At 33.8% G+C, this 16,724-nt stretch overlaps 1 protein-coding gene across 1 annotated transcript in view; it reads left to right on the top strand.

The window, feature by feature from the left end:
- Window positions 1–13,334: 13,334 nt before the first annotated feature.
- LOC133173332 (glutamate receptor 2-like) overlaps window positions 13,335–16,724 on the top strand; it is a 29,375-nt gene continuing 25,985 nt past the window's right edge. Inside the window, exons 1-3 of the mRNA XM_061308322.1 lie at window positions 13,335–13,611; window positions 15,661–15,729; window positions 15,926–16,072. Coding sequence (XP_061164306.1) covers window positions 13,521–13,611; window positions 15,661–15,729; window positions 15,926–16,072 — 307 coding nt within the window. The 5' untranslated portion in view covers window positions 13,335–13,520. The remainder of the gene's footprint in view (window positions 13,612–15,660; window positions 15,730–15,925; window positions 16,073–16,724) is intronic.

Here is a 16,724-nt window from a genome sequence, read left to right as displayed (position 1 = left end):
TGTGACCGGTCATCAAGGGAATCTTACCCTTCCATGGCACCCGATCCCTCTTAAGAGGTTTTCAGAGGTCCATGTTTAATCTGCTCAGAAATTGTATTGTTTAAATGGACTTTGAGCATAACTACTGTTCATTATCTTCACATTTCATTTTAAAACACCAAAGCACATGAAAAACATTGTGACAAAATTGATTTAGAGAAAAAAGGTCAAGGTCACAATATCAATAATCTCGGTATTTTTTAAAACCTTTTGTAAGCAGTACACAAAATTGTTATCAAAGCCCCCCCCCCCCCCCCCCCCGTTAATGTTCGAAAAATACTGAGTAATGCATTTTTTATCACAGAAGATCAAACTCAAGATCAAAAGGTGAGACAATTAACCTTGTGACATGCTAAATACTGAAGCCACACCTTTCGCTTTTCAACAAACATAGGTCAGGATTTTATAAGAATGGTCCATATCTACCAAAATTTTCGACAACAACAAAAAAAGTATGAGGGTAAAAAACAAACTTATAGAAAGTATATGAAAATATCCAGCAGGGACAGCATAGACTGAAAAAAGACGGACTGCTAAATTATTGATGAAGATTGTCTGTGCACCTAAAGAAAGAGGGCGTACAAAGCGAGGACAATCCCTCACTCTGGGTCAATATATTTCTCAATTTTCCAAGTTCACGGACAAGTTATATTTTTCTAAAATAATGTTTCCATAATGTCATCTTCAACACATTTGATTCAATTATTTTATTGAACGACTTTTTGATTGATAACTTGTTTTTGAAATTGACAATAAAGAATATTGAGTGGAAAATGAGTTTATTGCATCCACAAAAATGACTAGTGTGACACCATTCAAAACAAGCAGACTTCGTAGCGTAGTGGTTAATGAGTCCAGTCTTTCGCCTAAGCGTGAGCTTTGGAGAGAGTTCGAATCATGCATGAAGCTATTTTTTTCTTTTTCACATACCTTAAAAACATTAGGAAAAAATATATTATTTGTTAATAATTTATTCAACAAAATATATGAAGTAAATATGTTAAAGATTATATTGACAATATAATTTTTGGAAAATATAACTTTTCATGAACTTTCAGATCTGCAAAATGTCTTTTCTCAGAGCGGGGGATCGCCCGCGCCTTGCACGCCTTCATTCTTTGTTTAAATGGAAGATGCCATATATATTCTGTGTTGCACTATGATTTAAAGTAGAAAAAAACGAAATAAAAACTCGGACGTTAGCATCTTTTTATGGGTTTTATGACTAGCCTGACACAGAGACCACGGTAAGAAGTCACACTGTTATCAGGAATCATCGTACAATTATTCACGTCTTAATTGGAATTCCAACGTATATATTTGGATGAGGAAAGATATCTTGGCCATGTATAGATGGGTAGAAAATTTGTGTCAAGACAATTAACTAAATAAATCATGCATAGACATCACTTTCTTTTTCTCACTACCGGAAGTTAACAGATATAGATTTCTGTGAGTTTCCAGGTCCTACGCACCATCGATTTTCATCCAAATCAGAGTTTATCACCGAGGCATCCTCCCAAGTCTGGTGATGTTAGAGACATCAAGGACAGATCTGATGAACAAGTCATTCTTTAGGAAAATGGTCATTTGTACTATTAGAAGTGTAATGATTGGCCAAGGAAGCAACAGCTGGTCTAAAAGTCTGTTTTCATTGATTTTTGGAAAAAAAAATTGATAAACATGTATAAGATATTGTTAACAATGCAAATTTCACCCTCTACCTTTGTTCCAAGTATGACCTACATGTAGCTGCTTGCGTTTATAAATTACAAAGCCAAGGATCGGACAAAAATTATATACTAGTACTTCCAAACCCTGTCACCTTGACCTTATCTCAATTGGGTCAGGGTCAGGAGACAACCTCAGATTATTAGGTACTTTGTGCAAAGTTTTAGGTTTTGATGTTACCTAAGAAATTATGACAATGAGATAAAAAGACAGACAGACTGATAGAACAATATGTTCACGATCTTCAATTTCGGAGGGGGGGGGGGATCACTCTAACTTTGCACACTGTATACTAATAATAATGCTTAAATTACCTGGATAATCATTATTTTCAAAGACTTAATCAGGGAACTATTTACAAAGAGAAAACAAGATGTGTTTATGAAACACTGATGCCCCTATGGCAACTTATAGTGAAGGTTAAAATTTCTCAAATGCAAATCAAATTTCTTGGTACCCAAATTAAGGTCTTGTCTCGAGGAATATACCTGTGAAATATCAAAGCCCCAGCAGCAACCATTGAATAGATATGGAAAAGGTTATAAAAAAATTCAAACGTAAGTCAAACATCAAGGTCAAGGTCAAAATAAATGGTGCCCAAGGAAATGCCCTCTCAAAAAACACACATGTGAAATATGAAAGACCTAGCACTAACCGTTCAAAAGTTATGGCTAAGGATAAAGTTTTTCAAAAGTAGTTCAATCTCCTAGGTCAAGGTCAAAGGTTCAATGTTTTTGGCATCCAAAGGGAAGGTCTTGTCACAAGAAATACACATGTGAAGTATGAAAGCCCTAGTTCCAACCCTTCAAAAGTTATGATCAAGGTTAGTTTTTCGAAAGTAGGTACCCAAAGAAAGGTCTTGTCACAAGGAATACACATGTGAAATATGAAAGTCATAGCTCCAACCAATCAAAAGTTATGGGCAATGTTAAAGTTTTTGCGGACAAACAGATAAACAGACAAACAGGACAGGGCAAAAACTATATACCCCCGAATCTTCGATTATGGGGGCATAAAAATGCCAACAAAAGCTAATTTTGAATATTTATGATGCTGTTTTTTTTAAATCCTTTTCTTCTTTATTTTCATTCACTTTCTGTCATGTTTTTTTGTTATACATTGTATTTATACATCTGACGTATTTGTTTAATATTGTAAATACATGTTTATTATATTGCACCTCATCTACCAACATTTTTGGTTTGAAAAAATAAATTGAACTGCGTGTTGTTCAGATTTCAAATGAAATTTTGTGATTGTGAATATGGTAAAGCTTAAAAGGAATAAAAGTCTTATTGAAGAATAGACAGGGAACATCCTTAAAACATTGATTTAATTAAAGGCAAACAATTTCTCTCTATATATTAATCAAAAGTATAATTTCTCTATTTCATAATTTTATATTAAACACAATTATTCCTTGGAAGAGTATTTTGGTTGATACAAATCAAGATCCTAGCTGTAAGCAGTGTTCTGTCACAAATGGAGCCATTAGCATCTAAAGAAAGCAGAAAATGAAAGCAAAAATACACTATATATTGTAATGAAATAGGTGAAGAGAACAGCTAGAGATTAAACTCGATCATCGTTCCTGTAAACAATACGAATCGTGAATAGGGCACCCCTCCCCTGGAAACACCAGAGGTTTGATCAGGTTTCTAAGGGAGTGAGCATCCCCTGTCGACCGGTTACACCCGCCTTGAACTCTCTGTAAATCAGGTAAACGAAATAATCGAATAATCCATAGTGAAACTTAGTATAATCAAATAAGAACCAACACAACACTAAAAGACAAGGTTCATGATTTTTTAAACTTTACAACTGTTACATATGTAGAGTTACATAGCTTTATGATACTTTAAAAAAATCAAAGATTGAAAATTTAGATTAAATTAAACTATAGTCAAATTATTAGATTCACTTTGTATTAGATTTATGATTGTGACACCGTATAGCATTATTTGAATTTTAGAAGGTTCGAATTAATCTGAAACTTCCGGAAGTAAAGAGACATTGACACAGTCTAACATTAAGCAGCCGTTTGTAGACTTAATGATTTTCAAAGAGTTCAAAATGCTACAGATGTATTTTTATTTTTGTAGAAAAATCTTTAAATTACTTTTCTGTTTGATTAAGGGCATGTGTCTTACAAAAGCAATTTCTATACTCTTTTCTTTTACGTAGATTCAATTGAGGTGCTGTACGATCGGCTTCCGTTTGAGAAACCTAATGGGGTCACATGACCCCATCTAAAAACAATGATCCTTATAGAATTTTGCAAAATGCTGACTTTAAACATGTGTTGTTGTTTGTTGTTCCTGCGTACCGAATCAGTGAGGAGACATAAAAACATTTGCAGGTTAAGATGAAATATTGTTAATTGATAAGATGTCGTTATTTATCGCAATATCAAATCAAAGGCCTAATCAAGAGTCCTTCTCTTCTCATGTAGTGTTTGAATACATTCTGCTGCATGAGAATAGAAAAAAAACAGGTTGGCTAATAAAGGAACACAATTAATATCCATGAAAAAACCATCAGATTGTTAGAAGACTAAGTCTACAAAGACTACATAGATATTGTCAATGAGGAACTCCCGACATCTTTGTAATATCAATTTCAGATTACTTGTATGTAAATCAAATTGGTTTTTTTAGCAGATGACCATGATAGGAACATTTTCGAGTTCCATTTTTTAAAAGAACACCCTGGGTTTTTTTCATTTATTATTAGAAAGTTGTTTTAAAGTGTTAAAAAATATTGTGATATTATTGATTTTGGAGAAAAATAACGTGATATCAAGTTTTCTCGAAGTTGTTGAACTAGACATTACTTCTTGAGTATGTTGTAATAAAAGGCCGGCATCCTAACAACCAGACATGTCTTAAACTTATTAGAACTCCACACTCTTGATAAAGCATTTGGTCAATTGCTTATATGTCACAACTAATTAATTGTGTTTCGGTGGTATAAATAGCATATGTCATTTAACTTTATGTAATAAGGGCCGCCTCATCAGGGATTCACCTTTTGCATGAATCAATCTCTTTGAACTTTCATTTGATTTAATTTGGATCTAATGATCAGATCAACTATATTCTTGTGTTTACTGTATGCAACCATAGGAGATGTTGTGAATAAGTCTTGCATATTTCATCATGTTTTATGTAATCCCAATATTTCATAAATCGTTTCCTTAATTCTTTTATACATGGGTTGATGTATGTAATACTTAGTAGCCAAAACATTAGGTACAGCTCTTTTATCCTTTTTTCTTCTTTGGATTTTTGAGAAGATGCATTCTATTTGTAGAGATAGTTTCTTGTATAATAAGTTTAATTTCTTATATAATCTCTATTTTCCAGATGAGTTTTGTACGTCTGAAGTTTCTCCTTCACAGCAGTTGATATGTTGATACTAGGAGTAAATATAGGGGTTTGGTAGAACATTTACTGGACCCTGCAATGAATTAGAGACTGTTTGTGAGGAGGAATTTTATGAATCTTTAGAATCCAGCATATGTAGGTAAGGCTAATTCACTTCCGTTGACTAACGTGATTTTGAAGAATTTGGAATTAAAGCCAAGTTATTCTAAAATGTAGTTGTTATAATGAGCCTCACAATTGCAAATTTCAGCTAGCTTAGCTTGGAGCCTTTTAATTTATAAGAGGTTTTGTTACAAATTTCTCTCAGAAGAAGGAACACTTATGGATTTTAAAATCGAAATATTTTATAAAATGAGTCTTATCCGAAGTACAAGATTCGACTAGGTCGCTGAAGGAAAAATAATAATAAGAAAATGCCCAAGAAAGTTAAATTAATCAAAGTTTGAATGTGCGTAGAAGAACATTTAAAGTACCAAATGATATTGCAGTTAACTGTAATGAAATGAGCTTCATTCCCAAGGCATTTGAAAGTTAACGTGCCGAATTGACCACTGTTGCAAACTTAACAATAACTTTTTTGTTCATCCATTGAATCACAATAGAATGCTGATATTTTTACAATGTCTATTTAAGACGTTTTTAGTTAATGAGAATTCAATTGTATATGAAGTCTTTCACACACATCTGATCCCCGACTCGTACAGCCCTCCTTCCTCTGCTTATTAACACAGTGACAAGAGAAAAGCTTTTAGTAGTGGGAGTCGATCCGTGGAAATTAATGTGTAATCATCGACTCCGGCCTGATAATGTCATTGAGAAAGCCAACCAAACTGTTATCCCCTCAAAGCTCACGATTTTCTGCTTTGGCTCTGATTATCAAATCGAATGGAGAATTTGAGTTGATATATAGTTAATAGAGATATTATTTACGATTGGATGCTTTCTTATACTCAAGACACGAACTCCAATTCCAATTCCAAACAACAGAATAACTCCGTTTTTGTCGTCGTGCACTAAAGCCGTTTAAGCTACGATTGAATCCTCAGTATTCTGAACTCTTCCGGCAGAAAATGTAAATTTACATTCATGTTTTCTGTACAAATAGTAAGTGGGTTTATTTTCTGTAGAATTGGATTAACACTTGTTATGAACACCTCTTTGGGATTTTTTTTACAAGAACAATAATTGTTGCTGGAGAGGTGTCAAGTTGCATTAAGGAAACAAAGACAGGCGATTAATGCAGTCTCTTCTCATAGATCTGTAATATTGCTGGTCAATAGATCCCATTAATGAATGTGTTACTTAGGCGGGATGTTAACAATGGTGCCCAAAACATTTAAGTAGAAAATGTCATGTTCTTACTCCCGACTCTTAGGTTTGCGTCTGTACTAGTAAGAATTTTTTTTTAATAAGAATTCAAGAAAATGTTAAGTTCAGAGTTAAAATGATCAGTGTACAGATATAAATACTAGTAAATTTAAAAAAAAAAAACTTAATAGCAGGCTCCTAAAATTTAGTCTTAATTAAGTCTTATGATATTTGAATATATTAATGTACAGAAAAGGCAAGCTTTTCATATTCATGCAAAAGGTACATTTTTAAAGCCACAACACAGCTATGTCAAGGGGTATATATATTTTTGGTATCAGATACGATGGATTCAATCAAAACACTTCAACATAGAACTGTTGACTATTTTAAATTGATCTCAAAGGCTGTGTTATTCCTAGATCAAAGCCCTCATTTGGTGATTTATGAGATTTTTTTTATTATGTAATTTCAAATTCAATATCTAAGCAATCAACCTAAGGGTAAGAAATATCTCGAAGATCAGCATTAATGAAGAATATAAATATTTATACTGACAATTTTCCAAAATTTGTAAACATCAATTTCAGAGACTTCCTTGGTTGTCTACAAGGTTTGTGTTAAAAATCGAATGTAAAAGACGACATGTAGACAACATGAGTAATTGAAGAAAAAGGGAAAAGTTACAATTAAAAATCAATGGCAAGTACGGACTGCAATTTGTCGAGAGATCCCAGCCTCTGATTAATGGAGTCGGTGATCATTTGTGATGGCTCCTGACGACCAGAGAGAGCAGATCTCCAGAAGGCATGGTGAGGGCAAAATAGATTTCGGACACTAATCAAACAGTCCAAAATGGGGAAGCGTTGAGTCCATCGAGAATTTCACTAAGCGATTTCTCAATTGATTTCAAATAACAAAATTAATCAGAACTTGAAGCTCTGTGCAAACAACTTGAAAACGACTGTATTGCATTGGATCTGATAATAACATCTCCTGTGCGTTTGGTGATTGACATAAGTCATTCTGTTGTGTAGATGCACGTCCTGAAGGCCTCTTGCCGATAGTACGTCTCTATTTAAATCCATTTACAGAGAAAACATTTCTGGATGAACAAAAACGTAGAGCTCATTTCTGTTTTGTCAAACACTAACATTCGGTATTAGTTACTGTTTTTTTGTCTACTAAATGTGAGCTAGAAACCATGCAGCCTTTTAACTTCCTCAAAGTAATGTTTCCATTATAACTTTTCATAACCAACGCATCACCTTGGCTTGCATTTTTAGCTCACCTGAGCTGAAAGCTCAAGTGAGCTTTTCTGATCACCCGTTGTCCGTCGTCCGTCCGTCTGTCCGTCCGTCCGTCTGTCCGTCCGTCTGTCCGTCCGTCTGTAAACTTTTCACATTTTCAACTTCTTCTCAAGAACCACTGGGCCAATTTTAACCAAATTGGTACAAAGCATCCTTGGGTAAAGGAGAGTTTTAATTGTTAAAATGAAGGGCCAAGCCCCCTTCAAAGGGGAGATAATCAAGAAAAGACAAAAATTGGGTGGGGTCATTAAAAAATCTTCTTCTCAAGAACCACTGGGCCAGAATAGCTGAAACTTATATGTAAGCATCCTGGGGTAGTGTAGATTCTAAATTGTTCAAATCATGACCCCCGGGGGTAGGGCGGGGCCAGAATAGGGAATCCAAGTTTTACATTGAAATATGTAGAAAAAATCTTTAAAAATCTTCTACTCAAGAACCACTGGGCCGGAAAAACTGAAACTTATGTTGAAGCATTCTGGGGTAGTGTAGATTCTAATTGTTCAAATCATAACCCCTGGGGTAGGGCGGGGCCACAATAAGTACTACAAGGGGGTGGGATTAGCTGAAAAACAGTAAGGCCAAAGTTACTCAGGTGAGCGTTGTGGCCCATGGGCCTCTTGTTCTGAATCCCTTCAAGCTGGCTGAAATACTTTTTATTCCTCTAAAAGCAGTGCTAAAAATGTGAAATTTCAAGAAAAAAATCAATTACATGTAGGCAATTTTTGTAGGAAAAAAATGTTGAACATCGTTATGCTCTGTATCCTGCCTTCATGATACAATGCATAACATTCAACAATTATTCATACATGTAGGTCAATTTAAGTCTATGGAAATATTTACTATATTTGAACTATTCTGGCAATGGAAAAGTTTGATACACGAGAAATAATGATATGTGGCTATGCTCCCTCCCTTACAGAAAAACCAAAATCAGATTTTCTTCGGGGGAACAGTTGTCAGCAGGGAAAATATATTCTAATTTCTAAGTTCCTAATGCCAAGAAGCTTCTGCAATGTTTGAATCTATTCAGGAGGAGCGTCATATAAGGATCACAAACCTGGTATATTTCAGGACTTATCTGTCTAGAAACGTCTGTGATATTTTTCTTCATAAACTGTATTCATATATCATTCCAAAGATAGGAATCCTCACTTTTGGAGAGGTTTTGATAGAACTGTTCAGCAAATTTATACAAAGAAAAAAGAAGATGGAGGAGAAAAAAAATCTAGGACAATGCTATTTTTACTGATCAAGATATTGCCTCCTTCATAAATATATTTGGAGTTGGGAGACTATTGTTATTTGGCTCTATATAGCGATAAGCGAATTCATTTTCTATATATTGACTGGCAATAATTGAAGGGAAAGTAATGAAAAACGACTGTCTGTGACAAACAATATTCAGAAAATACTCCTTGTAAATGTGATTTTGCAAATGTAAGTGTTATTAAAAATGTTCCAGCGTCGTAATGGATTTTTGGTATTAAGGCTTCCTCGTTGTTCCGAATAAACGCTCTGATCTGGAATGCGTACAAGGACAATGAATTTTATCAGAATTATTTCATGTTACAGAAAGAAGCCTCGATTATTTTCCTGTCTTCTTTTTGCTGTTGATAATTGCAAATCCGCTTTGGCCATATTTGTTCATGTTTTTCTTAATTTGATTGTAAAAGTCATTCGTCTTTTCAGACACACAGGACAGAAAACTTTGGAAGATTAATACCTCGTCACCATTCTTTTGCGAAACAATTTATCTTTGACGTAAAGCCAGTTATAAACGGAGAGTTCTGGACATAATTCTTGCAGGTGTTTTGATTTGCAGTAATTAGAACAATTAAAGTTTGCTTCTGATACGGACTACGGATAGAAAGTGGAATGTTGTGCCAAAGTTTTGCTGCATGTAACTATATATACAGTTCTTAATATGTATATATGTAGACTCAATTAACCAGTAGAAGCAGGATAAAAAATAAAATAATGTATATTGTAGAATATGTACATTGGAATGAACTGTATTCCAGAAAGACTGAATTAAACTGGTTTTCTACATCATCAGACCAAAGTTTTATCAATCATGATATAAAAACAAGGGAAACTTATTTTTACCACATACACACCTTAGTACACTCACACACCCTCACACAAACACTGTTTAAAACACTCACAGAACGGCCTGTATACAAACGTTCTATTTGTGCCATTTTTGCAATGGCTAACTAATAGAATGATCTTCCATGCACAATATTCTAATAACCCTGTATGTTAAAAGTCTTTTTTCCATTTGATTTGTCGATAAGCAGTTTATGGTACCATTATGTTTTAAGTTTTTGTCTCGAACAAAAAATGCGACTGAACATTAATTGCACGTAACAAGGTATAGGAAATGTGTCGATCATTCCATTTTGATAAAATTTTCAATTCCCAGAAAATGTTTTCCAGAATGTCAATAAAATATCTTTTTAGTATGAAAATCTGTCTATCAGTTAAACAGAGTCTGCTTAATTGTGCAATACTTACTTTAGGCTCGGGTAAGTTACGTAATGTAAATGCTTCAACATTTTGTTAAATTTGTTAAATGTTTCTTCAAGTTTTTTTTTTAACCTATAACAAACCTGACATTTACTGGAAAGTAAAGAGCAAATGTTTGTTTAAGAACGAAAAATTCATAAGTTGAACATTAAAAGCCATCTCTCTCTCACTCTTGCTGTTATTAATGTAAAGAGCCATCAAGCTTAAAAGACTAATGAAACAATACAAATTTTGAGCAGAGCAAACACAAACCTCTGAAAACATCATAAAAGGGATCGCGCGCCACGAAGGAGTAAGCATCCTCTGTCAAACGATCACACCTGCCGTGTGCCCCTTGCCATGATAGGATAAATGGAAAATTCCGTAGTCAATTCAGTATGAAAACAGTTGCCTTACAATTTGTATGAAAGAAGCCAGTCAGCGTTGGACCTAACGACAAATTGAATTTGCAAACAAGGTCATTGTATCAAAATCTTAAATTGACTTAAAACGAGATCGTACATACCCTTGTATTATCAACTTGTTTGTCAGTAGCCTGCCTTGTTCTAGAAATCGCTTGTTCCAATCAATGTCTTTTTAGTAAAATATCTAAACATGAAGCAGATGTGTAATCTATTTCAAGTTCAATGCGATTTATATAATGAACGTATGAATGAAAATAAATATTGTTAATTGATAAAACTTTATCGATATATCTAAACGTCGAATTGAAGGCCACAGGAAGAGACATTGAATCCTTTTTTCATGAAGTTTTTTTTTTAAAGTAAATTCTGCTTCGTACGAAATCAAAAAAAATATCGACCCGTTAAAGATAGGACACAATTAGTACCCAGTGGAATTCCAAAAGATTGTTGGAAAACCTGGTCTCAAAAGACTACATACTTGGATATTGTCAGTGAGGAACCCAAGCATCTTTTAAATTTTAACTTTAGAGTACTTATGTGTAGAATCAGAATGGATTTAAACAAAGTTGGTAGATGGCCAATGATAATTTAGGAAAACTTGTGAGTTCCATTCTGATTTAAAAAAAAAGGTCATCTATGATGTAAAAACACCTGGGAGTGAATGCTTACTTTAAGAATTTGTTTTTTCTGCTTTCCAATTTTAACAAAAGGTGACAGGTCTTATTCAAAAAAAAAAAAAAAAAAAAGTTACTTAGGAAAAAAAGTTTCATTGTAACAAGATTTACATGAAAAAAAAATTTCTTAGTAAATTTCTAGTAATAAAAAAATCTCGTAATTTTGAGGGGAGGAATTTTTCTTTTCTCGAATAAGATATTTCTTGTATTTCGGAGATCTTTTATTGAAAATACGAGATCTTTTCTCCTATAAACAACACGATTTTCTCTTAAAAACGAAATGATTTTGGGGTTTTTTTTTTAATCAAGTGAGACTCCTTGGTTTTCGTGAGTTTTCAATCCCATGCTGATTAAATTGTAACAATGACATACTAATGCATTTGCAAGAGAGAGAGAGAAAAGTAAAATTTATCAGAATTTATTCCATATCGGACTCAACGTTTATTGAAAAATTCTCAACTAGAATTATATGAAAAATCCCTGTACCTGCGCTTGGTAAAGTAACACAACCAAACACAAATCTCAACTTATGGTGGAGAATCCGGAATATACTATAATATCAAACTATAATTTCAGACCATGAAACGTAATGGAGAAGGTACAGGTAAATTCGAAAGAACTTATCTCAAACCTTCTAATGGCTAAACAACCAACAGCCACAGGAAATCTTAACATCAAGATAGCGACATTAAATATAGAACCAACGGAAGATACAGTACGATGGTTAGAACAATTTAATGCATTAGTAGCTTTTAATAAATGAATTAAAGAACCATCTAAGGTTGTCATCGCCATAAGACTCAGAATAGAGTAAGCAATCTCTCTTGTTTCACAGCCTTCCCCAAACAAAAGTTAATGATGCGAGAAATCCTTCTGAGGCATTCAGAATATACGTTGAAAACTAACATCCAATATTGTTACTAGAACAACAACTTAACGACCAAAGTAAGGCATAAGGACAAAATCTGGTGACACATATATCACAGATATAAAAGAATAAGTTTTAAAAAGTGGGCATTGAGAAGATAAACGTCTGTGGACCTGCGCCTGCACTATGGATATTCATAATCCAGAAAATCCGAATTCCTCCCTAGAGTCTGTGTAATTTCTTCCCTAGAGGCTGTACAAATTCCTTCCTAGAGGCTGTACAAGTTCCTCCCTAAAGGTTGCACAAACCCCCCCCCCCCCCCCGAGGTTGTACAAATTCATCCATAGAGGCTTCATTGTACGTGTATTGCCAAGGAGTCAAGGACATACTCGACATTTAACAAACATTTATTGTCAAGTATGAATCAATTATAAATATATTGTTATTAATATTGTCTTTTTTTAACATTTGGGAACTGGTATTTGTTTCAGTAAAACTCAAGTTGCAGTGAGATAAATATATCAGCATAAACAAACCGAGATACTACATTTCGTACCATACGAAGAATGCGAGATTTCACTCCTCAAAAACAATAAAGTGGTGAGGCGATGTCCTTCCCAAATTTCCTCACAAACAGAGATTGCACTTGCTATGCCTCTATTTCGCAAAACCCGGATCCGCATTTGCAGAAAAAATATCTTGTGAAGCATTTTAAAGAAGGCATTAATAACACACTGCTCAACATAAGACCGTAAGAGAAATATGAACGACTATAAGCAACAATCACGCAAAGGGGGGTCCCAGTGGAGATCGAGCTACAAGTTAAGAACCGTCAATTCAATATCACAGTCTATTTCCGATTCTAGTTTGGCCAAAAGCACGTGCTGCCTTGTGCAATAGTCCCCCGGAGAAATACTGTAAAAAGATTGAAAGTATTCAAAATCTCCATAATAACAGGGACGAATGGATTTTAATCAATAGGAAATAATTGAAGGCAATTCTCAAATGATATAACCCCATAAGATAGAAAAGATTTCCACACGCTGGTATGATAGAAATAGCGCAAAATTAAATCATTATCGAAGTCACTGGGGTGTCGATTTGACGTGTAAGTTCACTTGTGAATAGAGTTTCAGAAACAAAACTCCAAATTTACTGGAATAAACCTTTGGATCAATAGAAGATGTGTACTCTGCACACCACGTGTTGGTGAAACATTCTTTTTACTTATATACTGTGTGGATGGGAGGTCGTTAGTACATTAGCTGACAATGAAGAGGGAACAATGCACAACTGTTGTGTCTGTCATTGTCTTATCATCACTCGTCATCATCAAATCATCATCGAACAGTCATCAGAAAGGTGAGTACAATTTGTTCTCTATCGCAGAACCCTTTTCTTGTAATTTCTATTACCCTCATCGACGTACATTTTTATAATATGCTTTCGATTTTTTAAAAATAATTTGCAAACTGTATATCACAGGATAAGGTTTCTTGAAAGGAATTTTTCTTTTTCTATACATTTTATAATAATAATAATAATTATGAGTTTTACGAGGTTATGGAATTATTATGTACTATATTCTACAAACATATTTATTTATACCTTAACTCTTTTTGATTGCATATTTCTACTTCTGTGGAAAATATTGGGAAATATTGAAATTGCGGACAATTAACGCTTAATTCAACATGTAATTTCATCCATTCAGTGTGTACATTTGTGTCTTTCTGATACTATGAGGAGAGATATTGGATCTAAGTTTGTAAGGAGAAGGACATAAAACTAGGAACAGAGCACTAGTAATATTCACCATTATATGATCTGTACGCTTTCTTTTGAATAAACATATTTAGCTGTAGAAAATCTATACTTCTTTCCGGAGGAAATGCAAATAAGAAATATTTGGGAGAACGGTACTAACATCAATGTGTATTATCCAATGAGTGTCAAAGACCTATTACTACAACACATGGGCAACAAAACGTGTTCTTAGTGGTTAAAGTCAGGCAATGAATGGTCTCAATAGTACAGTTCTGTTCTAAGTTAGAAAATGACTGGTATTTATCAATAACTTTTGCCAATAACTGTAAGAGATCATATCAGGATATGTTTTATGAGTAATCCTTTATTGGTGCATCTACCTAACTCTTCTTATTTTACCCATTCCATGCAGTCGTCCTTAAATCAAAAGGATAATTCAAATACAAGTACATGATAAATGTATCCAAATATATTAGCTGATATAATTTCTCTAACTTTGAAACACATCATGTAAATGAGAGAGTATGACACATATTATGTGTCCAGCACATATTCAACTAAATTTAATCCCTCCAGAGAAAAACAAAACAAAACCATAGACCATTGTTCTTTATATGACCAGGATTTATAAGCCTAGTATGGAGTCCATTGATCAGACATATGCATATACTTAAAATGGTTGTTGCAAACTAGCCAAATTATTTTTGACAGATTAGTCCATTTTCAGCCGTGCCTGTCTGTTAGGTTGACTACCTGTCAAAAACAAGGAAGATGGTCTCCTGATTTACGTACATCCTCTTGAAAATCTACATGTGATGAAACAAGTGAACAAAAAATATTTTGCTCAGAAGAGCAAGAAAGAATAACTCAAAACAAATGAACGAAACAAAGGGACAGAAAATGCAAAAAGAGGCAATCGATATTTTTAAACTTATTAATTAAAATATGGCGAATTGGCAATTTTCACAATTCTTTGTGTATTTTTTTATACTGGGTTTCCAGTGCTAATAACGCTTATATAACCCGAATTCTATTCACTTCCCCTTGAATGAATCGGGTCGTCTTGAAAGTTACAATTTAGTTAATATTTAAAGACAATTAGCAAATCTAAATAGGGAACAGTAATTTATAGGGATGGATTTCTTGCCTCCCCTATCAGTGAAAGCCATATGTCCTTAATTTAATGTTAGAAATACAACTGTCTGCTCGTTAGAGATGTAATGTTAGATTACCGGGCATGTTGGGGAAGATGAAAGGGAAGCTCTCAGAGGAATTCCTGATTTTCTGAAGAACTAAAAACTTGTCATCCCCAGCATTCAATATTCACGGATGATTTTAAGACATTCTACGAAAGATTTTTTCTAGGATTTCAGCGCTAAAATTGCATATTCAGTACTTAATGGTAGTTCTCTTCGATCACATTTTACGTGATTTTAATCGCCAAAGTTTGAAACTGGATGGTGATTGATATATTTCAAAATAAGTAAAGAGATCAGAATTTTAACTTTGCTGAATTTTCCATGGCTTAATAACAATTTGATTTTCTTTAAATTTAAAAAAAATCTGCATTGTTGAAGTTAGCTTACTCCTTAATTATGCTTCTGTAATTAACGTTATTAAGCTGATTTTATTGTAATAATATAGGTTGTCCATGGGGATCTCAACTGTTTCGTGCCAAAAGAGATGAGCCTGTGACCTTGAAACTCCCCGTAGGTATGCTTACACATTTTGTCTTCATTCTTTTTATTCCAAAGAATCACACAGTCACTCAAAAATAATTTAGATAAAGATAAGGAATGACAATAAAACAAAAAGAATATAAATGGCACCATAATTATGAAGATTTTTTGCATGATTTCGTGTTTTATTATCTTTCTTTTATTCGTTTATTATTTTATTCCATGCCTAGGTACAATCTATGGATATGCAGACCAACAACCACGTTCGGCATTTAAGTTTGAATTTGCCAACTTCAACGCCAAAGATTTCAAATTTAAATTGCAATTGCTGGAAAACATTACAAATACCAGAAACAGTTGTTCCTTAGCTAATTCGCGTAAGTATTATAATGAGGAGCGTCAAAATATAGAATTCTGAGAAACGTTTGTAGGATTCTCTATTTTAGGAAGAGTGTTTCCAATAAGATAAAATGAGGAGTTTTTGTAAGACAGAATATCAAATGTTATTAAGAAATATTATCATGAATTAAAAACTGAAACACGAAAGAAACGCAACATCCTATTTTTTTTTTTTTGGGGGGGGGGTGGTTTGGGAAGGGGGGTTGGTACATATAGGGTATAACTTTGCACATAAAAAGTAAGGACATCTTCAACTTTGCGAAATCGGTAATTTAACGGGTGAACGATTTTCATCCCATAACTGAAAGTTAAGGTTGAGCCTGCCTAACAGAAATCAAAAAGTGCATGATTAATAAATTATTTGGCAATAATTGGGGTTTTCAAATGTTTATATATGTTAATCATAAGTATTTCAGTAATATTCTCAAAAATTCTCCTATCTTTTTCCGAAATGATGCCAAATAAGGCTTCCTCAAAATGACTGAAAGCACGCTTTTCCATTGCTTTAGCTAGAAATTCTCAAAATAAAGGTAAAGGAGAGTTGTAGATGCAAATATGCACTGCATCACGCCTCGTCACGCTACGTATCGTTAGCATGAACAGTCAGTAGACCGGAAGTCCTTGGATTAC

This window comes from Saccostrea echinata, unplaced genomic scaffold, assembly GCF_033153115.1.
Source record: "Saccostrea echinata isolate AGI-Se365-2 ecotype Australia unplaced genomic scaffold, CSIRO_AGI_Sech_v1 ptg000056l, whole genome shotgun sequence".
Classification (NCBI taxonomy): Eukaryota; Metazoa; Mollusca; class Bivalvia; order Ostreida; family Ostreidae; genus Saccostrea; species Saccostrea echinata.
This window is presented reverse-complemented; position numbering and strand designations above follow the sequence as displayed.